General features: G+C 37.8%; 2 protein-coding genes across 2 annotated transcripts; both read left to right on the top strand.

The window, feature by feature from the left end:
- On the top strand, window positions 1–22,059 carry LOC133819071 (alpha-mannosidase I MNS4). The gene is made up of 17 exons (XM_062252230.1): window positions 1–237; window positions 773–892; window positions 998–1,090; window positions 1,661–1,747; window positions 2,100–2,190; window positions 2,317–2,372; window positions 2,537–2,609; window positions 16,599–16,708; window positions 16,818–16,868; window positions 17,770–17,858; window positions 17,960–18,041; window positions 18,140–18,253; window positions 18,748–18,827; window positions 19,033–19,168; window positions 20,370–20,440; window positions 20,554–20,797; window positions 21,106–22,059. The coding sequence occupies exons 1-17, from the start codon at window positions 97–99 to the stop codon at window positions 21,349–21,351; spliced, it is 1,884 nt and encodes a 627-aa protein (XP_062108214.1). The 5' UTR covers window positions 1–96; the 3' UTR covers window positions 21,352–22,059.
- Window positions 2,623–5,972, top strand: LOC133819070 (uncharacterized). The gene has a single exon (XM_062252228.1). The coding sequence runs from the start codon at window positions 3,208–3,210 to the stop codon at window positions 5,857–5,859; it is 2,652 nt and encodes an 883-aa protein (XP_062108212.1). The 5' UTR covers window positions 2,623–3,207; the 3' UTR covers window positions 5,860–5,972.
- Window positions 22,060–26,693: the final 4,634 nt, after the last annotated feature.

Here is a 26,693-nt window from a genome sequence, read left to right as displayed (position 1 = left end):
TTCACTAAAAAAAAAAGAGTTAAAAACGGTGCCGGCCCGGGTGCTCTTGCTTGCCCAACCAACGCTGTCAGAGAAAAAAAAGTTCAGAAGAGAGCAATGGAAGCTCCGAAACCCAAGTTTGGAGTCATCTCGTTCCTGTTCCTATTCCTATTCGTCGTTTTATATCCTAACGTGGTTGTTTGGAGAACTCTGGCAGACGGCGTAACTCCGGAGGAAGCTAAACAGCTCAGAGACGAGGTAAAGTAGTCCCAATTCAAGACCTCTTTTTGGCGATTTGTGAAAACTTACCTTTCCAAGTTACTATTTGATTTCATTGCCTTGATTTGAATGTATTTGTGTCTTTCAATTTCCAGTGATCTGCATTTAGGCTTTTACAAGGGCTATTTATTTATACTTTAATTGAACTATTAGTGTGTATGTCTATACTGATCAGAGCGATTTGGGAAAAACCAGATTCAGAGGCTCAAATGAGGAAACCTATTTTCGAAAGACTGGAATTTTCAATACCCCAGAATTCAGTTTTGTATAAAAATAATTGCTTGTTGGCTTATGCTTATGAAATGTTTGAAAACCAATCGTTTTGTGTTGTTTCTTCTAAGTGAATTCGATAGATACATATTTGACTGGTTATTTCTCTATTGTAAGAGGAATGTGTCTATTTTGGTTCTGTGTAGGCTTTATGACATTTAAGGTAATATATCACTTGATATACGCATATGGCATATGTATTTATGTACGGTAGCTAGACAATTTTAATGATTTCACAATGTAGGTGAGAGAAATGTTTTACCATGCTTTTGATGGATACATGGATAATGCCTTTCCACTCGATGAATTAAGACCTCTATCATGTGGGGGTGAAGATACCCTTGGTGGTTATGCCTTAACTTTGGTAAGAAAAATGAAATATCCTTTTGGTCAGTTGTACTTTATTCAAGTTCTCAAATCATGTGTTCAAGTGCTTATTTTTAGTGTTTCTATCATGCCATTGTCTCAGATTGACTCTTTAGACACACTGGCTTTACTTGGTGATCGAGATCGGTTTTCTACATCTGTTGAATGGATTGGTAAAAACCTTCGGTTTGATATAGTGAGTAATGTTTTTTTTACTAGTTTTAGAGCTCACAACTGTTATTTATATTGTAGCATATTCAAGTTGTGAGAACCATGCTAAGGAGTTTCAAGGGCGTCCATTATCTGATTTATTTAGATAATGAAAAATATTTTATGTAATTGTTTTCTTCATTCTGTAATTTTTCTGAGTGTAGCGACTATTTTATCCACATTTGCTTTTATTATTTCACTATATTAATATAAGCTGAGGTTTTGTTTTAAAAAAATTGTGAGGCCCATGTTTTTTTTAAAGGCTTCTAATTTATTGTATGAGTTTCTGTCAGACATATATGTTTAGCATCCATGACTTTGGATTTCTTTTTTGTTTCAATCTGATCTATTTCCATCAGCATCTATGACTTTGAATGTCTTTGTTTTTTGGTTATGCTTGGCTTAGTATGTGGAATTCTTTCTTGTAATTTTTCTATAGCTCATTTATATAAGTTGAGATATATTGATAAGCTTCTCTGGTTAGTATCAATCATATTTTCCGGCTGTAAAACACTAAATTTTAATTTATTTTGTTTATTTGTTAACCTCTTTGCAGAATAAGACAGTTTCTGTTTTTGAGACTACCATCCGCGTCCTTGGTGGCTTACTATCTGCACATCTTATAGCAAGTGACTATGCTACGGTGCGAATTAAAAAATAATTTATTTTATAAATTCTAAATATCAGAATTAAGACAATTTAAGATAATCATGCAAGCCTTATAAATTTTTTTAAAGAATTAAAAGGTTGTAGTTAAGTTGTTACAACTCACAAGGACACGAAAGAATTATGACAAACTGTGTGAAGTTCTTTTACTTCTTGGTAATGATTTGGATACTGAATTAGTTGTAATTTTTTCTGAGACAATTAGAAATGCCAACAAATAAGTAATTTTTGGTTTTGATCTTTCTTTGCTTTGCATTGCATATTGCTGTAGCATGTGGTGTATTCTGAAGTTTTTTTTTTTAATTCATTTCTCAATATTTCTTATACAGGGGATGAAAGTTCCAACCTATGACAATCAATTACTTAACTTAGCTGAGGACCTAGCCCGGAGATTGTTACCTGTGTTTGACACTCCTACAGGTATATATACCACAGATTTTCTTTTTACTACGTGTGCATAAACGTGGATATTGTCGGCTCACAGTCGCACTTTATTATTTATATGTAGGCGTCAAGTAATTTTTTCCAAATTACCATCTATTGCAGGGATTCCGTTTGGATCTGTCAATCTCTTGCATGGAGTTGATGAACATGAAAGCAAGGCAATACTCTTTTACTACACTTTATCGTTATGTGCAAGCTTCCTTTTCATGATTACTTATTAACAGACAAGAATGATAACATGCATTGTTTGATAAAATAATGTGTATGTCAATTAAGTAAATTTTTGCTGGTCTTCTTCTGAAAAATGTCAATGGTTTTTTAGATAACATCAACAGCTGGTGGTGGGACTTTGACATTGGAATTTGGAGTGCTTAGCCGTTTGACAAATGATCCCAGTAAGTGTCACTATATTCTATGTCTAGATTTTAGTATGTAGAAAATTAGCCTTTATAATCTTTATTGATGGAGAATAAGGCCTTTAAATAGGCACTGTACTGTACAGGTATAAATAAATCTAGTATTTAATACCGAATATTCTAGAGTAATTACAAATATTCTAGGATAAATCAATTGGCCTAAAACTATATAATCTAATTATAGTAACTTTCTAATAATTCAGCTTGGTTTTTGATAGGCCACCATTGACCTTTGTCTATGCTAGAAGACGTTAGAGTAGAGCTGAGAAAGGGTAGTTTGGGGACTGAGAAAGTAGTTATAACAGCAAGTATTATGTAAGGGAGGGTGTAGGTTTATTCAGTGGGTACCTAAGTATATAAGGGGCCCAAAAAGTTAGAATGAGGTGTGGAATTTGTAAACAGTAATTGGAGAGACTAGGCTCTCGAATCCTAGAGTTTATGGAAGGAGAATTCTGACTATTTTCTGTTTCTGTTTGGCTGTGCATTTTTTTTTTTTTGGTTCCCTGGCTTGTTGTTGCTGTATTGTTTGAAACTGACAGGTTGATTCTTACCAAAGTGGTATCAGAGCATTCGTCTCATGGGGCCAAAAAAAGATCTGCAAACGGAAGTATTGGAGGAGAGAATGGAGTTGTTGCAGTCGGAAGTTAGGAAGGAATTGGATGGCTTCAGAATTGAATTTCAGCACCTTCCCAAAGAGCTGGAATCGATGAAGACAGAGGTTCTTAGGCTACCAGCTATGGAGAAGAAGATGGATTTCTTGGTGGCTCATTTGGCTCAGCTGTTACAGGCATCGGGGAAGCCGACGGGGGGCTCTATGACCATGGAATCTGACAGGCAGCGACGCACGATGGAGGAGGAGCATTCACCAGGCGGCCAGAATTTTTCCCCCACACCCCCGATCATTGGGGAACCTTCCAGCCAGCCTCACGATCAGCAACAGCCATCATCGGAGCCGCCGTTTGCGGGCCAGACCTTCAGCCATGATTATCGGCCACCTCGAATAGAGCTTCCGCTGTTTTCCGGGGATAACCCCGACAGTTGGGTTTACAGAACAGAGAGATATTTCTTATTGATGCATTTGACGGAGCCACAAATGTTGGAGACGGCAATCATCGGACTCGATGGGGATGCCTTAACGTGGTTCCAATGGGAAAATCAGAGAAGGCCGATCACTTCCTGGGCAACGCTGAAACGGCTAATTTTACTGCGATTCCGTGCGGCACCGATTGGGTCATTGTCTGAGGAGCTTCTGTCGATCATCCAAACGTCCACAGTCAAGGATTATCGGGTGCGTTGGGAGGTCCTTGCTTCACGTGTTCCAGATATCCCTGAGCATATTTTGGAAGGCAGCTTCATGAGAGGTCTGAAGGATGAGATAAAAGCTGCTCTGCATATTCTGCAACCCATTGGGTTAGCCCAAATCATGGATACAGCACAGAGGGTTGAAGAAGGAAACCAGTTGCTGCATTTGGGCCTTGGGTTTCGGCCCAGTTCGACTAAATCAACTCAGTCCTTTCCAGCCCATTTGAAACAAGCCCTAAACCAGTCTGCTTACCGTGTGCCTCAGTCGCACGCGTACGGACACCCAGCCTCAAGTGCGCCGTCCTCGTCACCGCCTACATGCACGATCGTTCCCAGTTCCGTCGCCGGTCAACCACCCAAACCGCAGCAGTTCCGACGGCTTACAGAAGCCGAATACCAAGACAAGCGCGCGCGGGGTATTTGCTTCAAGTGCGATAAGAAATTTTTTCGCGGTCATGAGTGCGAACAGCGAGCATTACAGGTCCTTTTATTGTCAGATGAAGAGGATAATGCGAACACAGATGACTCCCCGCCACCTTCGCCAGATTCAGAGGAACTTACAGCCGGCGAAGAAACTTTGGCAACCTTGTCCCTCAATTCCTTGGTGGGCATTTCATCCGCCCATACAATGAAGTTGGCTGGCCATATTGGACAACAACCAGTAATGGTACTCATCGACAGCGGCGCGACCCATAATTTTATTTCTATGGATGTTGTATCGGCTACAGGGATACCGATTACAGCAACTACGTGTTATGGGGTGTTGTTAGGCACCGGTGGGAAAGTGCGGACGGAAGGAATATGTGCACAAGTTGAGCTGGATTTGGGAGCTTTGCGGGTGGTGACGGACTTTCTTCCGCTGGAATTGGGAGGAGCTGATGTAATTTTGGGGATTAAATGGCTGGAAACGCTGGGCAATATGCAAGTGAATTGGCGTACAATGATCATGAAGTTTGAAATGGCAGGAACTTGGATAACATTACAAGGAGACCCAAGTTTGTGTAAGTCGCCCATTACATTGAAAGCCATGATTTGTTCGGTAGAACGGGAAGCCCAAGGGTTTTGGGTTCACTTTGGGGCGTTAATTACAGAGGAAGAGACGGCCATTCCTGCAATTCCAGCAGCCATTAACTCTGTTTTACAGAAATTCCAGCAAGTATTTCAGTCATCGTCGGGTCTCCCTCCTAGCCGAGCTAGGGAGCATGTCATCACACTTAAGCCCGGGTCACAACCTGTTTTGGTGAGGCCGTATCGCTATGCTCAGGTGCAAAAAAATGAGATTGAACGGCTGGTCTTAGAGATGCTACAAGCGGGTATTATTCGCCCAAGTACAAGTCCATTTTCGAGCCCGGTCCTTCTAGTGAAAAAGAAAGATGGGAGTTGGCGTTTTTGCGTGGATTATAGGGCGTTGAATAGGGAGACGGTGGCTGATAAATTTCCCATCCCCGTGATTGATGAGTTGTTAGACGAACTCTATGGAGCCCAAGTGTTTTCAAAGCTGGATTTAAAGTCGGGTTATCACCAAATTAGAGTGGCTGCCAAGGATGTGGAGAAGACTGCTTTTCGCACCCATGACGGACACTATGAATTTCTAGTCATGCCATTTGGGTTGACCAATGCCCCAGCCACATTTCAAGCCCTTATGAATGAGGTTTTTCGCGACTATTTATGCAAGTTTGTTCTGGTTTTTTTTGATGATATTTTGGTGTATAGCAGCTCATTGGAGGAGCACATGCACCATCTCAGCTTGGTTTTGGACCGCTTATTAACTCACCAATTGTATGCCAATCACAAGAAATGTTTGTTCGCACAAGAGAGGGTGGAATATTTGGGTCATATAATTTCAGCCAAGGGGCGTTTCAGCCGACCCAAGCAAGATTTCAGCAATGAAAGAGTGGCCAACCCCACAATCAGTTCGCGAACTTAGAGGATTTTTGGGTTTGACTGGCTATTACTGTAAGTTTGTGCGTGGGTATGGAGGTATTGCAAGGCCTTTGACAGACCAGCTGAGAAAAGACGCGTTTGGGTGGTCAACGGAAGCCCAAGATGCTTTTAATCGGCTTAAGGAAGCCATGAGTTCTGCCCCTGTTTTGGCGTTGCCCAACTTTGCGGAACCTTTTGTGGTGGAGGCGGATGCTTCAGGCGTGGGATTGGGGGCTGTTTTAATGCAACAAGGACAGCCAATAGCGTATTTCAGCAAGGTATTATCAGCCAGAGATAAGCTTAAGTCGGTGTATGAAAGGGAATTGATGGCCATAGTGTTGGCGGTGCTTAAATGGCGCCCATATTTACTTGGAAGGAAGTTTTTGGTGCGGACTGACCAAAAAAGTTTGAAATTTCTGTTGGAACAACGGCTGGTGGCGTTAGAACATCAAAAGTGGCTCACAAAGTTACTTGGATATGACTTTGATATCCAATACCGACCCGGGTTAGAAAACAAGGCTGCCGACGCGTTATCAAGACTCCATGGGGAGCCCATCCTCGCTGCCATTTCGGTTCCAAACCTCATTTCTATTCCGGACTTACAAGCACATGTTGCAAGCGACCCAACGTTGGCTGGAATCATAAAGGAGTTATCCATGGGCAAGCCGAGTGGGGGATTTTCTTTATTTCACGGCTGTCTCAAGTTTAAGGGGCGGCTGGTTTTGCCATCCTCTTCACCATTTATACCATTGCTATTGCAAGAGTACCATGGCAGCAAAGTGGGGGGTCATTCGGGAGTTTTTAAGACATTTCAAAGACTAGCCGCTGACTTGTATTGGAAAGGAATGAGGAAGGATGTGCAGAAATTTGTTATGGAATGTTCGGTGTGTCAACAAAGCAAATATTTGGCTCAATCTCCTGCTGGGTTGTTGCAACCTTTGCCCATTCCGGAACAAGTTTGGGAAGATATTTCCATGGATTTCATTGAGGGGCTGCCCACATCAAATGGGTTTGATTCTATATTGGTGGTAGTCGACTGTTTGAGCAAGTATGGACATTTTATTCAGTTGAGACATCCTTATTCAGCAGCATCAATAGCGGCTGTCTTTGTGCGCGAGGTGGTGAAACTTCATGGCATTCCGCGGTCCGTTGTCTCCGATAGAGATAAAATCTTCTTGAGTTTATTTTGGAAAGAGTTGTTTAAACTCCAAGGGACAGCACTCAAGCAAAGCACCGCTTATCACCCACAATCCGATGGCCAAACGGAAGTGGTGAATCGTTGTGTGGAAACATACCTCCGCTGTTTTGTGAGCTCTAAACCCAGCCAATGGGTGAAGTGGCTACCTTGGGCTGAGTATTGGTACAATACTTCCTTTCATTCGGCAGCGGGAATGACTCCTTTTAGAGCTGTCTACCATCGGGACCCTCCACCATTGATTAGATTTGAGTATAACAGCACTAAAGTCGCGGAAGTGGAGCAGAATTTGACGGAAAGAGATGCTGTTTTGGAACTGTTAAAACAGAATTTACAGCGGGCACAACAGAAAATGAAGCAACAAGCGGATAAGAAACGGCGGGATGTTCATTATGACGTGGAGGAGATGGTGTATGTGAAGTTGAGACCATATAGGCAGCGCACCGTAGCTAAACGCGTTAATGAGAAGTTGGCGCCTCGGTATTTTGGGCCTTTTAAAGTGACTGCACGAATTGGGGCTGCTGCTTACCGCTTGGACTTACCAAGCACCGCTGCCATTCATCCAGTTTTCCACGTCTCTCTCCTTCGGAAGGCCTTGGGTCCAAACCAGCAAGCAACAGTTCTTCCAGCAGGTCTCACGGCCGATTTAGAGTGGATGTTGGAGCCCGAATCAGTTCTGGAAGTTCGGCCAGGTTCACATAAGGAAGCTCCCCAGGCGTTGATTAAGTGGCGTCACTTACCAGATTTTGAAGCAACATGGGAGGACTTTGGCGTGATTCAAGACCAATTTCCGACATTTCACCTTGAGGACAAGGTGAAACTCCTAGCGGGCGGTATTGATAGGCCACCATTGACCTTTGTCTATGCTAGAAGACGTTAGAGTAGAGCTGAGAAAGGGTAGTTTGGGGACTGAGAAAGTAGTTATAACAGCAAGTATTATGTAAGGGAGGGTGTAGGTTTATTCAGTGGGTACCTAAGTATATAAGGGGCCCAAAAAGTTAGAATGAGGTGTGGAATTTGTAAACAGTAATTGGAGAGACTAGGCTCTCGAATCCTAGAGTTTATGGAAGGAGAATTCTGACTATTTTCTGTTTCTGTTTGGCTGTGCATTTTTTTTTTTTTGGTTCCCTGGCTTGTTGTTGCTGTATTGTTTGAAACTGACAGGTTGATTCTTACCAGTTTTCTTATTGGAAAGATACTAAATAAATACTTAATATACAATATTTTCTACACCCTCCCTCAAGCTGGTGCATAAAGATTCCACATGCCCAGCTTGCAAACTAACTCGTTGAAACTTTTTGTTGATAGCCCTTTAGTCAGTAATACAACCTATTGTTGCTTGTTAGGAATATATATAACACATAGTTCCTTCCATCAATTTTTTCTGTAATGAAGTGTCTGTCTACTTCAATATGCTTGGTTCTGTTGTGATGGACTGGGTTGTGTGCTATGTTGATTGCTGACTTGTTGTCGCTGTACAACTTTAAAGGCTCGATCCTTTGGTGTTTTAATTCTTCAAGTATGCGTTTGGTCCAAATTAATTCGCATACTCCTTGAGCTAGAGCTTTGAGTTCTGCTTCGACACTACGTCGGGCTACCACTTGTTGCTTCTTACTCCTCCAAGTAACCAAGTTCCCTCATGCTTTAGTACAATATCTAGTTGTTGATCTTCTATCTTCAACTAACCCTGCCCAATATGCATTTGTGAAGGCCTCAACACCTCTTTCCTCATTCTTTTTGAATAGTAATCCATTTCCTAGTGTTTTCTTCAAAAAGTCTGTACACAGCTTCCAAGTGTTCTTTGAATGGATTGTGCATGTGTTGGCTAACCAAGTTCACAACAAATGCAATATTGGGCCTTGTGTGGGATAGGTAGATCAATTTTCCCACTATTGGCTGTTACATTCCCTTGTCAATTGGCTTCTCTTTTGTTAGTTTATACTTGCCATTTGGTTCAACTGGTGTTGTCACAGGTTTACAACCACTTATTCCTGTTTCCTTGAGTAGATCTAGGACATATTTCCTTTGAGACAACAATTCCTTGTTTTGTTCTTGCAACCTCAATTCCTAGAAAATACTTCATTGGTCCAAGATCTTTTACCTCGAATTCTTGTGCTAGCAAGCCTTTAAGTCTTTTTTACTCACCATAATCATCATCGATGAGTACTATGTCATCAACATAGACAATGAGAATAGTTACCTTACCTTCTTGTGAGTGTTTGAAGAACAAGGTGTGATACGATTGAGCCTGTTTATACTCGTACTGTTTTACTAATAGGTTTTCCTTAGAATAGGATCAACCTGTTTTACTCAATCACACAATTGCTGAAAATTCCTCTTAACTTTTATTGAAATAATAGAAAAAAGAATTACAGAACTCTAGACTTTCGAGAGGTCTGGAACTCTCCGACTCCAAACTTTCAAGGGGTTTGGAAACACTCCACAAGAGACAACTCTCATAACTTTTCTCATACCCCCTATTGACTCTTTGACCTCCTATTTATAACCCCCCAACCGTGACTTACTAAAGCCACCTCAGCAAAATGTAATTACAACTTTGACCTCCAAAAGAATTCAATACATAAGAATTAAGGAATTAAATTCAGCTAACTAAAATAATCCATATCAACTTATTTAAGTCGCCTATGATAGACTTGCCTAATCATAGGCCTATCAATACCCCCCAAAGACCTTCACCTTGTCCTTAAGGTGGAACAAAGGAAATTGCTCACTGATGGTGGAGAAGGGTTCCCAAGTTGCTTCAAATTCTGGTAGTGAAGTCCACTTGATTAAGACCTTTGATGAATGTTGATCACCTGGAGTAGGGAATCGCTGCTGTAAAACGACCTCCGGCTCTACTTGCAGCTATAATTCTGCTGTCAAATTGGGAGGAAATGTGGATGACGACTGCTGAATCCCAATGGCTCTTCGAAGCTGGGAAACATGGAAGACAGGATGGATCTTGGCGTGATCTGGCAGCTGAAGTTTATAGGCTACCGGTCCAATTTTTTGGAGTACAGTGAAAGGTCTGTAGTAGCGAGGTGACAACTTTTCATTGTAGCGTTTGGCCAATGACCGCTGCTTGTAGGGCCTAAGCTTCAAAAAAACTTGGTCCCCAACGCTAAACTCTTTCAAATGCTGTTTAGTATCAGCTTGTGCCTTCATGCGGTGTTGTGCCCGAAGAAGATGCATGCGCAAGTCGTCTAACATACTGTCACGAGCTTCCAACAATTCCCCCACTGTAGAAACGATTGCTGAACCTTTTTTGTATGGAATAATAGTAGGAGGATCTCTACCATACAAAGCTTTAAATGGTGAACATTTAATAGCTGTGTGGTAAGAGGTGTTGTAGGAGTATTCTGCCCATGCTAGCCACCTTGCCCATTGTTTCGGCTGCTAATTTGTAAAGCATCGGAGGTAGGTTTCGAGACATTTGTTCAAGACTTCAGATTGCCCATCCGTTTGGGGATGGTAGGCCGTACTCTTCTTCAGCTGAGTTCCTTGTAGTTTAAAAAGATGGCGCCAAAAGTTGCTCAAGAAAATTCGATCTCTATCAGAAACAATGGACTGTGGTGCACGTGGAGTCGTACAATTTCTTTCATGAAGTTGTCGGCCACTGTGAAAGCAGTGAATGGGTGTTTAAGTTTAAAAAAATGAGCATACTTTGTTAGTCTGTCGACTACAACAAATATTGTGTCCCATCCTTCTTATTTGTGGAGTCCTTCAATGAAATCCATAGTGATTTCATTCCAAACTTGAGCTAGAATTAGAATGGGTTGATGTAGCCTTGCAGGAAAAGTGGTAAGCATCTTATTTTGTTGACAAACAGTGCAACTGCGGACGAAGTTGTGAACATTTGCTCGCTGTCCTTCCCAGAAAACCTCAGATGCTAACCGTTTATATGTTTTGTGCTCACCGAAAGGGCAACTAAAAGGAGTGTTGTGAAATTCTTCCAGAATTTTTGGAATAATTTTGGATTTCCGGGGTATTATGAGTCGGCCTTGGTGCACTGTAAATCCGTGGTGATGCTTGCTGCCTGATTGAATATCTTCCTTGAGTTGTTTCAGCACCTGATCTTGGTCCAATTCCGCCAATAATTCCTGCCAAAGATGCCATTCTGTGGTAGTTAATGCATTGCAATCAGCTACATCTATTTGCTAGAAAGGTCATCCGCTATTTTATTGGAGGCTCCTGACTTGTACTCAATTTGAAAATTAATTCCCATCAGTTTAGACACCCATTTCTGGTACTCGGACCCTATTACTCTTTGCTCTAATAGAAATTTCAGGCTCTGTAAATCTGTCCTTAATGTGAAACTTCGCCCCAATAAGTATGGCCTCCATTTTGAGATAGAAAAAACTACTGCCATTAATTCCTTCTCATAAATGGATTTTTTTCTAGCCTGTACTCTAAGGACTTGGCTGTAGTAAGCCACTGGTTTTTGATCTAGCAACAAAACAGCCCCTAAGCCATGGCCCGATGCATCATTCTCTATCACAAAGGGCTTACTGAAATCAGGTAATATAAGGATAGGCACCTTTGTCATTGCTCGCTGGAGTGCTCTAAACGATTCCGTAGCTGCTGGTCCCCATGCAATCTAGTCCTTTTTAAGCTGGTCTATTAGTGGTTGGGCTATTCAGGCATAGTTGGCCACAAATTTTCGGTAATACCCCGTCAGTCCAAGAAATTCGCTTAGTCCCTCAATGTTCTTCGATAACGGCCAGTCTAGCATTGCTTGTATCTTGTCAGGATCGACAACCACTCCATGTTGGGTAATAATATGACCGAGGTATGATATTTGCTCTCTACCAAAGGCACACTTCTTCAAGTTGACATATGATCAGGCACCATTAACACATTAATCTCCTTTTTCTTGCAGCGTTGCCCAGGCTGCCATATGTCATCACACTTGAAACACAACCCTTTTTGTCCTTTATACCAGATTTGTGCATCTGTTAGCCTCCTGACTTTAGCCCCAACTTTGGAAGATGGATCTTTGACTGGAGCAGCTTCTGGAGTAGCGTTAGAGTCTTGTAGGGCTGCTCGATGGAACATGGCTGCTCTCTGTTTATGTTGGGTGGCTGTCCTTAATTTTTCTTCGATGTCTTGGGCAATATCCATGGCTTCGTCAATGTTTTTTGGGCATTGTACCCGAAGCTTCAAGCGGATAGGCGACTGTAAGCCATTGATAAAAGTGCTGAGTTGTACTTCTGAAGAAATGTCGTCCAAAGGTGCCAGTAACCATATGAATTGCTTCTTAAATTCAGCAACCGATCCCTCTTGCCGTACTACCAAGAATTGGTCATATAGAGATCCCGACTATGTATCCCAAAAATGTCGCAAGATCAACCTTTTCATCTCTTCCCAGCTGAGAATTGTCCTCTTATTCTCGTACTGATACCACAGCAGTGCATCCCCAGAAATCGATATAAAGGCTGCCTTAATTTTCTCTTGTTCATCGTATTGATGGCACGCAAAATATCTTTCTGCCTGCATGATCCACCCGTTTGGATTGTTACCTTCGAAGGTTGGCATTTTCAACTTTCGTAGTCGCTGGTCATGGCGATAAGATCCCCCAGAATACGTTCTCTCTGCTGCGTCGCCTTCCATTGGCCTGCCCTTCTTCGGATTGTCCCCTGCTACTACACCCATGTTCCTCTCCTGTTGCACCGAAGCATTCTGTGAATTGGCAGGTGTTTCTGGCCCTTTAGCTGCACTTTCTTGGGATTCTTGATGTTCTTTTGAATGTTGTTGAGCTTCAAAAATTCGCTGGAATTGTTGCTGCATCAATTTTCCCAGTTCTTGAATGGAATCTTTAACTGCCAACATCTATATCTCTAGATTCTCCACCTTATCATCCATGGAAGATGTGGAATCACCCTTCTCAATCGCCTTCTTGGGACCCATGCCCGCAGCTCACCGCACCAATTGATAAGTTTTCCTTAGAATAGGATCAACCTATTTTACTCAATCACACAATTGATATAATAGAAAAAAGAATTACAATACTCAAGTCTTTCGAGAGGTCTAGAACTCTCCAACTCCAAACTTTCGAGGGGTTTGGAAACACTCCACAAGAGACAACTCTCCTAACTTTTCTCATACCCCTATTGACTCTTTGACCTCCTATTTATAACCCCCAACCGTGACTTACTAAAGCCACCTTAGCAAAATGTAATTACAACTTTGACCTCCAAAAGAATTCAATACATAAGAATTAAGGAATGAAATTCAGCTAACTAAAATAATCCAAATCAACTTATTTAAGTTGCCTATATTAGACTTGCCTTATCATAGGCTTATCATTGACCACCCAGTTAAATCTTTCAAACCATGCTTGTGGAGATTGTTTTAAGCTGTAGAGAGATTTTTTCAGATGACAGACATTCTCTTTTCTATATATTTTCTCGAACCCTGAAGGGATTCTTATGAAAACTTCCTCTTCCAAATGCCCATTAAGGAAGGCATTTTTGATGTCTAGTTGTTGTAAGGGACAATCGAGATTTGCAGCAACTGATAGCAGAACCTTGACTGTGTTTAACCTAGCGACGGGTGCAAACGTCTCATTGTAGTCCACTCCATATGTTTGGATGAATCCTTTTGCAACTAGTCTCGCTTTGTATTGGTTTATCGTTCCATCAACCTTGTGTTTAACCGTAAATATCCACTTACATCCAACCACATGATTATCTCTAGGTCGATTGACTTTGTCCACGTTATTTTGGTTTCTAGTGCCCCAATTTCCTCGTAGACTGCTTTCTTCCATTCTTTCTGTGAGAGGGCCTTAGTTATGTCCTTAGGAACTACCACTTGCTCGACTTCTACTAGGAAAGCTTTATATTTTGGAGTTAGGCTACTATAGTAGACATATCTGAACATTGGATGTAATAAAACTTCGAACTCCCTTCCTCTTGGCTATAGGTAACTTAGACTCAGGTTCCACCATACTAAAAGGCTCAACATTAGGAATATCATTAGGCAAGATGGGATTGCGAGAAGAATCACTTACATTAAGAACAATCTGTGGGTTAGACTCATGAGATGTTAGAGCAGTAGTTGGCTGTATTACCTAATGGTCCTTTGGCCGCCGAGAGTAAACTAAAAGTTCTTTAGTTTGGGGTTGAGATTGTTGCTCAAATGTTCCTATGTCAGATAGAGAAGGAGATGAGGGATTGATGTGAATAGTTTGATCAATTTCTGGGATAACTTTAGGTAAGCAAGTATCCCAATTAGAAACTTCACTCACTACCCCCTCCCTGAAGTGAAGTGTTGGGATAAAAAGGTTGTTCTTCATTGAATGTGGCGTCTAAGGAGACATGCATACATCGAGTATAAGGGTTATAACATTTATACCCCTTTTTGGTAGAAGAGTAGCCCAAAAAAACACACCTAAGAGCACGTGGATCAAATTTGGATCAGTTTGGACCTAGAACATGGACATAAGAAGTAAAACCAAACATTTTAAAGGGGAGATTAGAAACAAGATGAGTATGTGGATACGTTTTAAGAAGGATAGAGAGAATGGAGTGTGAAAGTTCAACACTCGAGAGGGCATTCGATTGATGAGGTAGACAGCGGTAAGGATAGCCTCACCCCAAAATGCTTAGGGACAAATGTGGTAAACATTAAGGCCCTAGCAACCTCCAACAGGTGTCTATTTTTGCGTTCGACAATCCCATTTTGTTGAGGTGTGCCTACACATGAACTCTTATGAATGATGCCATGAGATAGAAGATAATCACCCAAGATGGAGTTAAAATATTCAGTGCCATTATCTTTTTGCAATACTTGAAGATTAGCATTGAATTGATTTTTGATCATAAAATGAAAGTTTCTAAATGTCATGGAAGCATCAGATTTCTGTTCAAGAAGAAAAATCCAGCTAACACGTGTGTGTTCATCAATGAAAGTGATAAACCATCTAGTATTTGTGGTATTGGTTATTCTAGATAGTCCCTATATATCACTATGAATAAGATTAAATGGTTGAGTTGATTTGTAAGGTATAGAACGAAAAATAATACGGGTATGTTTAGCAAACTGACAAATGCCACAATTAAAGGAGCTCAGATTTTTATTTTGAAACAACTTAGGAAAGATATATTTTAAATAGGAAAAACTAGGGTGACCTAGCCTATAATGCCATTGCATAATATCATTATTACGAGAAGCAATACAACCAGAAACAAAAGTTTTATTTACTTGAGCATGAGGAAATAGATTAATGTTATACAACCCACTACATGCCTTCGCACTCTGAATCGTCTTCCCCGAGGTCATATCCTGAAAAGTACAACAGAGTGGTGAGAAAGAGACAAAACATTGTTGATCTCAAGTGACTTTACCGACAAAGAACAAATTACACGATAAATTTGGGACATGAAGGACATCATAAAGAGCAATAGAAGGGGATAAATATATAGACCCTTTACCAGCCACAGAGGAGAGGGAACCATCAACAATCTTAATTTTTTGAGTACCTGGACAAGGAGTGTGTGGTAAACTGATGGGACTGACTAGTCATGTGATCTGAGACCCCTAAATCCACAATCTAGGGAGAGTTTTGAACATTGAAGCCAGTGTAGGTACCTGGATTTGAAGAAGATGATGGAGCAGATGCAGTAGCATTCTTGGAGGTATTAAGCAACTGATGGAGTTGGGTGATCTGAGGTGGAGTGAATGGGAAAGGCTCAGATGGAGCGGCAATGAAGGGCTGGCCTTCCGAAGGGGCATGAGCAGAGGAGCGAGACTTCCAATCAGCAGGCTGAGTTATCATCGGAGCGAGGCTTCCATGAGAAGAGTTTTTGTTGAGAGTGGCCATAAGGAAAGAGAAGAAGGCTGAGAGAAAAAAAGGAGGCTTCAAAATTTCCAAGTTAGAAGGAAATCCCTGAAACCATGTGGAAAATTAGCTTTTGATAATTTTTATTGATGGAGAATAAGGCCTTTAAATAGGCACAGTACATGTATAAACAAATCGGTTATTTAATACCAAATATTCTAGGGTAAATCAATTAACCTAAAACTATATAATCTAATTATGGTAACTTTCTAATAATTCAGCTTGGTTTCTTAATTGGAAAGATACTGAGTAAATGCTTAATGTACAATATTTTCTACATAGTATGCTCAAGTAATTTCTAATTCTGTTCTTTAAGGAAATGCTTAATTTTGGGGGTTTTCTATTTTTGTTTCAGTGAGAAAAAATAAAATAATATCAGATACGTTCATCTGTAGTAAAATGCACAATCAAGCATCCTCAGGGAATGTAATCTATTTTCTATTTAGGGGTTGATTGTTCTAATAAGTGACTGTTATGTGTTTATTGTTGCATTTTTCCTAGTATCTTCCCTATACTTTTTCAAATTGTAGAGGAGCTTGTGAAAACAGGGCCGTCTATCATTATAACCGTAGTTTCCCTTTACTCTTTTCATTATTTATCCGTTTTGTTTCTTCTGCTTCGTGCTTCCCATTTCTTTCTTTTGGAACAGGGAAATTTGAATGTTTGTTTTGAACTTATATATATTATACCCATGCTTTTAAAATTACAGTTTTTGAGCAAGCTACCAAGAATGCAGTACGTGGACTCTGGGCTCGCCGCTCAAAGCTTAATTTAGTGGGTGCTCATATTAATGTGTTTACAGGTGACTGGACGCAAAAGGTAACGATTTTGCAAAATGATTCGACGTGCTAAGTAGATGATGATTATGCATTTCCCCCTCTTTTGTTTTTGTGTATAAACTGTGGTTGCTTGCTTTGCTGCTTTGCAGGATGCTGGAATAGGAACTAGTATCGATTCTTTCTATGAGTATCTTCTAAAGGTTAGTGATTTGACTTGCAGTTAAAGTCTTCTGGTCTTTATCTTGGTGCATTCAGCATGTATGGAATGAAATTTGTTCTTCCGTACGCACAGACACTCCAAAAGTCACTGATTTTTTCTTCCCTTCCTGCTGTCATGTTTAGAAAATTTCCATTTTATGTTAAAAACTTATAATTCCTCCTGAATCAATGAGATAGGCTAATAAATTGAATAATAAGAAGTCTGCCAATTAATCTTTTTTATTTTAGATCATTCTCAATTTCTGGACCTAAGTTGACTTCTAGCATAGCATGCCAGCTTGCTTAGCAGTAAATTCTCTTGAATTCTACCTGAGGCCTGTGGCTGAATTGTACCTTACTTGGATTAAGCGTTTCAAATAGAAAGAGAGGTTCGCCTCCTATTTTTGCATTAGGTCTAGTCCTACGAAGGATGCTTGAAATATATTTATATATAGCAAATAAATAAGTAGATAATTGTATTTTTCTTTGCTTCTTACAAACAGTTATGAGCTCAGTGTAGACTCTAATATATGTTTCTGTCAATGGATATAGTGAACACATGCACAATCTATTAAACCATGATGGATCTTTATTTAGTTATAGCCTTTTTTGGTGAGTATGATAGGATAACACTGGATGGGAATAAGAAAAATAAGTAAAAGAATAAGGAAGTTGCTCATTTGCAGATTATGAGAAAAGAAGAGAGATATGAAGATGAAGGATCGGGCATATGATATAATTGTCCAATTGTAGATTAATTCAGTAGTTCGATTAGTCTTTCAAAATTGCTCTATAATTACATGACCAAAACACACAGTAAAATTATCCAATCGTTATCCTCTCCTATCTAGCATTCCAAACACACCCTATATGTATTGTGGTTTACTAAGACACTCTTTTCAGGCTTATTTATTATTTGGAGATGAAGAGTATTTATTCATATTTCAAGAAGCCTATGCAGCTGCTATGCACTATCTTTACAATGATCCTTGGTAAAAGCTTGCAGCCTTTTATGTGTTAGTGGCGAAAATTGTATTCACTTTCCCTTGGTCATTTGGATTCAATAAGGCATTGAATTTGGTTTTGTTTGTAGGTACGTAGAGGTAAACATGGATTCTGCTGCTCTTGTCTGGCCATTGTTTAACAGTTTGCAGGCTTTCTGGCCTGGCCTTCAGGTTTTTTTTCTATATTACACTAAAATGAGTGTTTGAACTGGATAGCTTAGAGTTCATTACATTCATAAATCATATTTGATTTTGTAATCTTTTGGAAGGTTTTAGCCGGGGATATTGGCCCTGCAATTCGAACCCATAGTGCCTTCTTTAGTGTCTGGAAAAGATATGGTTTCACTCCAGAGGGTTTCAATCTTGCTACACTCAGTGTTCAGGTATTTTAATTATCTTCATTTGCAGCCCATACTTTTTTCTCTTTGTGATATTTAGCCTTTAGAAAGAGCATGCTGTTATAGAATAAGGTTTTGTATTTTTTTTTTTAAAATTTAAACTATTGTGCCATAAGGTGATCTTTTTCTTTATGGTTATTATCGTTCCAAGTTTATCTTTTGATTATGCCAGGTTTTAGTTAGTAATGTCATTGTGCTTTGAAGCTCTAATGATTTATTTTTTGAAGGTGTATGAACTTTTGGCCTCATGAAATGTTGAATGTTAAAAATAACTGGTCATCAGGAAAGATATTTAGACTTTTTTCTGCTTGGCAACCGAGCTTAATAATAAGTTGTTCTATTAGTTTTTCTTGGTTTTCTTTTCCTAAAGTCTCATTCTAATCAGAAAAATGTATGGTCTCGATAAACTAGTAGTCAATGTCTTTCGGGTTATTAATCAATAATTTGGTTCTAATCTTCCTACTCTTATGTATTTTTAGCACGGGCAAAAAAGTTATCCATTGCGTCCAGAGTTAATTGAGAGCACATACTGGCTCTACAAAGCTACCAGAGATCCCAGGTTAGCACAGTGATTTCTTGTTAGTAGGAATTTTTCAGATTGTCATTATTTTTTAAGGTGATTTGACCTATTGGTCATGCCATTGGAGGTGTCATTCCTTTCTCTCTTTTAAAATCCTCAGCCTTGTTGATGCAAGGAAAGTTTTGAGCTTTACATGGGTGCCTATGATAAATTGCATGTTTTTTTTCTACCTATATCTTTAAAGATATCTTGATGCTGGACGGGACATGGTGGCTAGCTTGCAATACAGTGCACGATGTTCTTGTGGATATTGTCACATATCTGATGTAGAGTTTCACAAGCAGGAAGACCACATGGAAAGCTTTTTCCTGGCTGAAACAGTAAAGACTTCAAAATTAATTCCTTTTTTTTTGGCCCTTGTAGTGGTTATATTGTCTTTGATATTGTCAAGAGTTGAGCATATCTTTCAAGTGACATGACTAACGCTTTGTTTGTTAAAGTAGAAAAATGGAAGGAAAGAAAGTTTTTGAGAGAAAAGCGGGGAGAAGTAAATAAGTGGGGTAGTTTGGTAAGAGAGAAGATAGAGAAGAAAAGAAAATTGGAAAGAAAAAATTTGGTGGGACCCATTTGAAATATTTTCTCTCCAAATCAAAGAGAAAACCGTGTGGAAACAAGTGTTTTGTAATTGATAATTAATTGACTAATATAACCTTGAAAAGTTGAGTAAACATAGGGTATTATATAGTTGACCAATGTAGGGGTAAAAGTGTAAAAAATAATTCTCTTATCTCAATTTTAATTACAATAATAAACAAATACATAAAATATTTTTTTTTCTATTTTCTTTCCACTCTTTCTAGCAAACATACAGGAGAGAAAATACATTTACTCTCTTTCCTTTACTTTTTCTTTCCCTTATACTTTTTCTCTCCATCATATTTTCTATCCACTCTACCAAACATAGGCTAAGAGATCACTTGGAGAAAGTAATACCTACAATTACTTGTAGGTGTTCTTTCTGTGGTATATACTAATGAGTAATGTATGATGAAGCTTGAAACTATGGTTCCATTGGTTTTATAGATAAATTGCTTGCTGGGTTTTATGGTTTTAAGAATTTTTATTTGGGAAGCCAAATTTATGTTTTAAACTCGCTTCCTGCTGTCTAGAAAATTATAACTCTAGAACAGTGAGTAGCCGTTCTGACGTCCATCATGTCCTAGATGCATGCATATTATGTGGCAAGGGATGGGGTTGGAGATAATTCCATTTTGGTTCCTGCCAAGTTCATGTGTTTTTTTACTGCTATTCCCTAACAAAAAATTATACTAAAGTGCTAGCAGATTCTGCAAATGAAAACTGCATTTAGTTTTTAAATTATGAAGTTTATAAATTTTAGCCTTGTGACTTACAATAGCACTTTCTATTCTTAATAATATATCTTAGGAAGTAGACTTGAGCTAATACTGTCTTTATGGTCCTTCCTATCAATGGTCTATGATCTTGAATTTCTGGTTTAATATCTGCCATGACATTATTCAATCACTTATTTTCCTTGTAATTGACATGTCACCATTTCAGATTAAGTACCTCTGGCTTCTTTTTGATCTGGCTGTGGGTCCTGATAACCTTGTTGAAAATGGGCCATACAAGTAAGTGTTTTGAACTCTTAAGCATTATGCTTGATGGAAAGTTTAATGCTTGATGAAGATGAACTGCATTTATGATAGTTTGGATGTATGCTATTATAATATCTTCTATACAGGTATGTCTTTAGCACTGAAGGCCACATATTGCCATCAACCCCACAAATATCTCTTTTGCATGAGCATTGTTCATATTTCGGCGCGTATTGTAGAAGTGGCAAAATCATTCAGGAACATCATAAATCAGATGTTGCTTGCAATCTTCAAGAAACTAATGACAGTAGGTCATTTGGTAGCTGGTCTGATAATGGATTTCCATCAGAAAGCACTTCTGACTCATCTCCTTTATCTGGATTTGTAAAGGTTAGTATTGGATTTCTATCTTTTAGGAAATTTTTATGTTCTTTTTTAACTTCTTTTCTTTTTCATTCTCACTTCTACTTGTGGTTTTCAAGAATATGAAAATATATTTTTACCAACTTATTTATTATCAGAATTACTTCCATATGAGGCTCTGTATAAAAACAAGAGAGATTCAAGATTGTACTTCTTTGATGATTGAATGCTGATTCATTACAAGGGGGAAATATGTGTCCCCAAAATCCATGTGCAGTATTAACTTATTGGTTTTTTTTCTTTTTCTAATGGAAAATATCTTCTCCACATGGCAGGGAATTTGCCCTGGACTAACTCATGGGCAGAAATTTGGAATATCATATGTCATGTCAGCAGATACACAATATACTTCCCGTACAAACAATAGAGATAGAGAACCAACCGTTTCTGAAAGCCATTCTGTTAATATTCCCAGTGAAAATTCTAATTATTTACAGCCAGCAAACAAGAAAAATGATGACAATGTTGAGGAATTGGTTGATGAGAGAGGATTAAAAAGTGATTCCCCCAACAATGACTAAGGCGTCTATGCCCATAGAACCTTCTCAAATTTTGGTGAATGGTCGGAAGGAAGCTAGGACTCATTCGGGTTTCAGCCCTTCTATGATATCTTCCTCCACAAAGATCATTGGTGATTGCAAAAGGGTAAGACATTTTTACTGGCGGAAGCCTGAAAAACCGTACGATGTTCTCTGCTTTCGAAATGTAATTTTTGATCATAGGTTAGAATGACTCAAGGTAAGGTAAGGTGGTGGATCTAGAGTGTTTACATATTAAAAGGGAGGAAGAAGAAGGGCCTGCCTGACAAATCTTCTATAGCTGGATTTGCTGTCCCACTTATCTGGAACCCTGCCCTTGTAACTTGCTCAACAGCATGATTATACATTTATTTTCCCCTTTTTCAGAGATGGAACGTGGGGTCATCATATCAGAGATTTGAACCATTAGAAGAAATCATGAAGAATAGTCAAAATGTTTGCTTAACCATGGATTTTTTTTTTTTGGTTTCATCTACGCCCTAGTGAAAACTTGTATAGGAGCCTGAAATCTCTTTTCTTACTAACCAAAATCTAAGATAGATGAATTGGCTTTCAGTTGATTCAAGCCAATAAAGGGAGAGCCCCTCTAATTTTTTATTTATTTACTTTTATTTATCATAAACATTCTATTTGATTGAAGACGTATTTATGTTTGTCTCAAAATTTTGAAAGAAAATTGTTATATCGTCATCTTATTTATGTGGATTTCATTGAATTGTTGTGACAAGCTAATTCGATTCTTTGATGGTAATTAATGGTGTTTGCGGTGCGTTTTTTTTTTTTGGTTTTGTGGCTAATTTATTGGACTACAACGCATGTGTGGCTTGAGCAATTTTCCAAACTTGCACATGCTACACCACATGAATCTTAAACTGCACTGTATTTTCGCATCACATGACATCATAAAAGTGTGATGTGGGCGGTTTAGATTTATTGCCAAATAATTTAATAAATTAAATAACAAATGAACATCATATTAAAATTCAATAGCTTGTAACAGATTTATACAAAAGTAAAAAAAATGGCATTTTTCTAATTGTGCAATGCGATGCGGTCTAAATTGTATTTATGAAATTTCAAATTGCATACTATTACGGTTTGAAAAAAGGAGCATGGTGCAAAATGACCTTTAATGTTGTGTGAAAGTAAGTAAATGTCTATGTTTTTAATTTTGTAGTAAAATAGCCTAATCATCTATTTAATATCACATATTACCAAATACACAATTTAACAAATTACTATTTTATTCTAAATATTTTAATATTATGGTATATGTATATTAGTTTTGTTTAATTAGTTTTTATTTTAAAGTTATTTTGATTTTTTTTCGTTTTTTATGGGTTGTTGAATGATATACCATATTACAAAATATATATACTGAGTTGAAAAATAATATACCATCAAAACTTACAAAATTATTATTCAAAAATGTATATACTATGCTAACAAAGTTATATACTACCATTAAAATGTATATACCATGATACAAAATTATATACTACCACTATGTATAATAAAATAGAAATTAAATATCACAAAAAAAAAATTATATACCATACCACAAAAAACATATACACTAATTGGAAAATAATATACCAACAACCTATAAAAAACTTAAAAAATCAATATAACTTTAAAATAAAAACTAATTAAACAAAACTAATATACATATACCACTATATTAAAGTCATACAATCATAGATAAATAAATAAATTATAAAAAAAGGTAATTTAGGTAATCAATAATATAAAATAGTAATTTATCTACAATTTTAAAAATGAGGACATTATCTTTTTGATGGCTTTATTTTAGGTCATTTCCTATAATTTCTCTTTGAAAAAAATACAAGTTGCAACTGCATATTTTTGTGCGGTGTGAACCTTTAAATAATGTTTAGTAACTGAAGAATTCATAAATAAATTCTCTTGTACAAAATGTGAAATGAAACCATGACATTTACTACAATGTTCTAACAATATATAGGAACAAGAAGAAAAAAAAAGAAAAAAAGAAACACAACTAGTTGAATTTCAAAGCCAGCTCTAGTTATATATGTTTTACATATACTATTGGTCGTTTCTTCAGTCGTAGATACATGATATATCTTAAGGGTAAGATTATTCAGTTGTATTAGTTGTCATAACCTAACGACACATTGGACAAGTCTTGGTCTATCAAAGAAAGCTTAGACTAGTATCTTTTATATATTCCCATGAGATAAATACTGAATTAATGGTCTAATAATCATATAATGACCTCTTTAACAAAATCCCAGTTAGTGGAACCAAACATATTGTCAAGCCTTACTTTCTCACATTTGTATAGATATATTCATACTATATTCCTAGATCTTATAGTTAGTTATACTCACATGGCTTTACAATCACACAATCCTCTCTTATATATTATTCCAAGGTAGTATATTTGTTTGAACACTAATAAAATCAAGAGACTTGGAGATTCACATGCATATAATAAGTCGTTCCATATGAAACAAAGACCTCCTAACTACTTTTGTGGTAGTTAATAAGATCATAGATATATTTGTAAGGACCACAACAACATGTGGTGTGTCCTCCCCGGGAAACAAATTTAATCTCAACGAGTGGTATGCCTTCATGCCAAGTTGCTAACCATAACCGATTTTTTTTTTTAATGAATCAGCATGTTTGACGAAAAAGAAAAACACATACTTATAAATATACTAGATACAAGCAACATGCAATGCACGTTTGCTTAGTTTTATTTATAAAATTTATTAATTATTTTTATTAAATTTGTATCATTGTCATATAAATTTCAAATAAATAAATAATATTATATATAAAAGAATAACATAAACATATTAACTTTGTGCATTAATTCCTTTTGTTTTATTGTGCATTTTAAACTAAAACATTATTTATATATATAATTTCATAACTTTTTTAAACATAAATGAATAGATATTTATTAATTATATTAATATTAATTCAAATATTATAAAATATCATTATTATAATAATATTTAATATAAGACTACATATATAATAATTATATTAATATAAATTCAAATTCAAATGATATAAAATATTATTATTATAATAATATATAATATAATACTAGATATTTAATAATTATATTAATATAAATTTAAATGTTATAAAATATTATTATGACAATATTATATAATTCTAATTTTTTACTAATTATATTAACAGGAATTCCAATATTATAAAATATTATAATTATAATAATATTTAATACAAGATTTGACATTTAATACTTATATTAATATAAATTTAATATTATAAAATGGAAAATTCTTCTATCATTCGGTTTGTTTTGAAGGACTTAGTTCTGTTTTGATTTTGAGCCTTTGGATTTATTGTTTTAGAAAGTGGATTGTTAGATTTAGTCGCTGAGTTTATTAGGTGTCCAAGTATCGTTATGCCCCTACTCACCCCTTAGTAACCGGCCACCTTTTCTTTTTGTTTTCGCCCGTTTAGGCCATTCTTCTCCTTTCAAAAGGAAAATTCCCTCCAAACCCGAATAATAATATTTTGGAAGAAAAATTCCCTACCATTTAGGCCATTCTTCTCCTTGATGAATTTGGGTTTGATTTTTTTGTTTAGAGTAGAGGAGATTTCGATTGAGCTTGGTAATTTTTGCCGGCGTGGGTTGGAGGAGGATGATTCTACGGGCGACGTTGTTCGCCGTGAGTTGGAAGGACCGAGTGCCCACTTTTCTGATGTAAAGCATCAATCCATGCATCTTTGTGTCGAGTTCTTCGGGTAAGTTCTTATAGTACATTTACTCAATATGTTTTGGGCATTAGCGATTTAGGCAACAAATTTTGTTTGACTCCTTTTTTATTTTGTAATGGTGTACTTGAGTATTCAATGCCTAATCATATATAATGGTGACAATTTGTAACGACCCAAAATCACTAATAAGGCTTAAGGGCCTTGATTAGTGTGCCGGGAGGACATAATTGGTATATGTGTGATTAAATGGTTAAAATGCATGATTATGTCGCAAGCATGTGGAAATATTATTGTATGATTATGTGATATGCATGTTTTTGAGTATTAGATATGCATGTGGGCCTTTATAGCTTATAAGGGCATATATGTGATTTTGGCCCGTTAAGGGCATAGATGTGATTGTATGTGACAAATTGTTGAGACCACATTATTATGTGGATATATTTGTAGCATATGCCTCAAGACGGTCCTAGTGAGTGGATTAGTGAAATAGTCACATCGGGGTTTAATACCCGGCTCGGGGGAGCCTAGGGGTATTTTTGGGAAATTGGAGAATATTTTGGGATTTATTAGATATTGAATAAGTATTTGGTAATTAATGGGACACGATGGGGTTAATTATTTAATAGTACAAACACTCGAGGAATTAGAGCGAAATGACTATCTTACCCTTTAAGTACCCTTGGAAGATTAGTAAGTTTAGAGGGGCATGGGGGTCATTTGCTAAAGTTGGGGATGAGCTCAGTAAGTCTTAGGATATACTCAGAAACTTAGAAAAGTAGAGGTAACTAGAAACTGAAGGAAGGTTCAGCTCTCTCACTCATCTCTCTCACAATCTCTCTCTCTCTCACTTATGCTTGGAAGTTGAAAGAAAACACAAAAGGAAAGGCTTAGGAATTCTACTGGGGGGTCTTGAGGAATTACAACATCTGTCCAAGAGGTTCAGCTGGGAAAAAGTTGGATTTGAAGCTTAAGGATTAGGAACATGAAGCTGGTAGAAGGCTGAAGCTTGTGGGGAAAATTAACAGGCAATTGGGGTAAGCTTTAGTCATTGAATTTGTTGAAGAATTCAGATTATTGGGGTAAAATTTAAACTGAGTAATTAAATGATGATTTCTACTGAATTGGGGTATTGATTCTAGTATAATTGTTAGGAATTTTATGATTAAAGTATGTGATTAACGGTCCTAACTCGTATCTAGGCTTGGTTGTGGTTCGGAGGTTTGATAAGAATGAGATTCTAGAAAAATTAGCTGGAAAGGGTTAGAGAAAACCCAGAATTTCTGGGTTCAAAGGGGGCGCGCCGCGATCCAGCTCTGGGGCGCCGCGACGCGTGTGCCCAAATCGGCCTGGGTATGCTCTCTGACTTGGGGGCGCGCCGCGACCTTAAGAGGCAAGTTGTGGCTCGCCTCCCCTATGGCTTGGGTTCTTGGTCTCTGACTTAGGGGCAAGTCGCGACCCTAGGGGCCAGGTCACGGCTCGCCTTGAGGTTTTGCCCTAGATTGGTTTTTAAGGTTGGTGAGGCTTGGGGGTTCGAACCTAAGCGCTCGGGACAATTTCTATTACTCAGTTTAGTA

This window comes from Humulus lupulus, chromosome 2 (assembly GCF_963169125.1).
Source record: "Humulus lupulus chromosome 2, drHumLupu1.1, whole genome shotgun sequence".
Classification (NCBI taxonomy): Eukaryota; Viridiplantae; Streptophyta; class Magnoliopsida; order Rosales; family Cannabaceae; genus Humulus; species Humulus lupulus.
Note: the sequence above shows the minus strand (reverse complement) of the source record. Positions and strands in the feature narration are given on the sequence as shown.

What these genes read in the sequence shown, in the direction of transcription:
- LOC133819071 (XM_062252230.1), top strand. Translation starts at nt 97, where the DNA reads ATGGAAGCTCCGAAACCCAAGTTTGGAGTCATCTCGTTCCTGTTCCTA. An exon ending in GCTTTTTCCTGGCTGAAACA is followed by an intron (nt 19,169 to 20,369) that starts GTAAAGACTTCA and finishes TCACCATTTCAG; the next exon opens with ATTAAGTACCTCTGGCTTCT. An exon ending in CTTTATCTGGATTTGTAAAG is followed by an intron (nt 20,798 to 21,105) that starts GTTAGTATTGGA and finishes TCCACATGGCAG; the next exon opens with GGAATTTGCCCTGGACTAAC.
- LOC133819070 (XM_062252228.1), top strand. Translation starts at nt 3,208, where the DNA reads ATGGGGCCAAAAAAAGATCTGCAAACGGAAGTATTGGAGGAGAGAATG.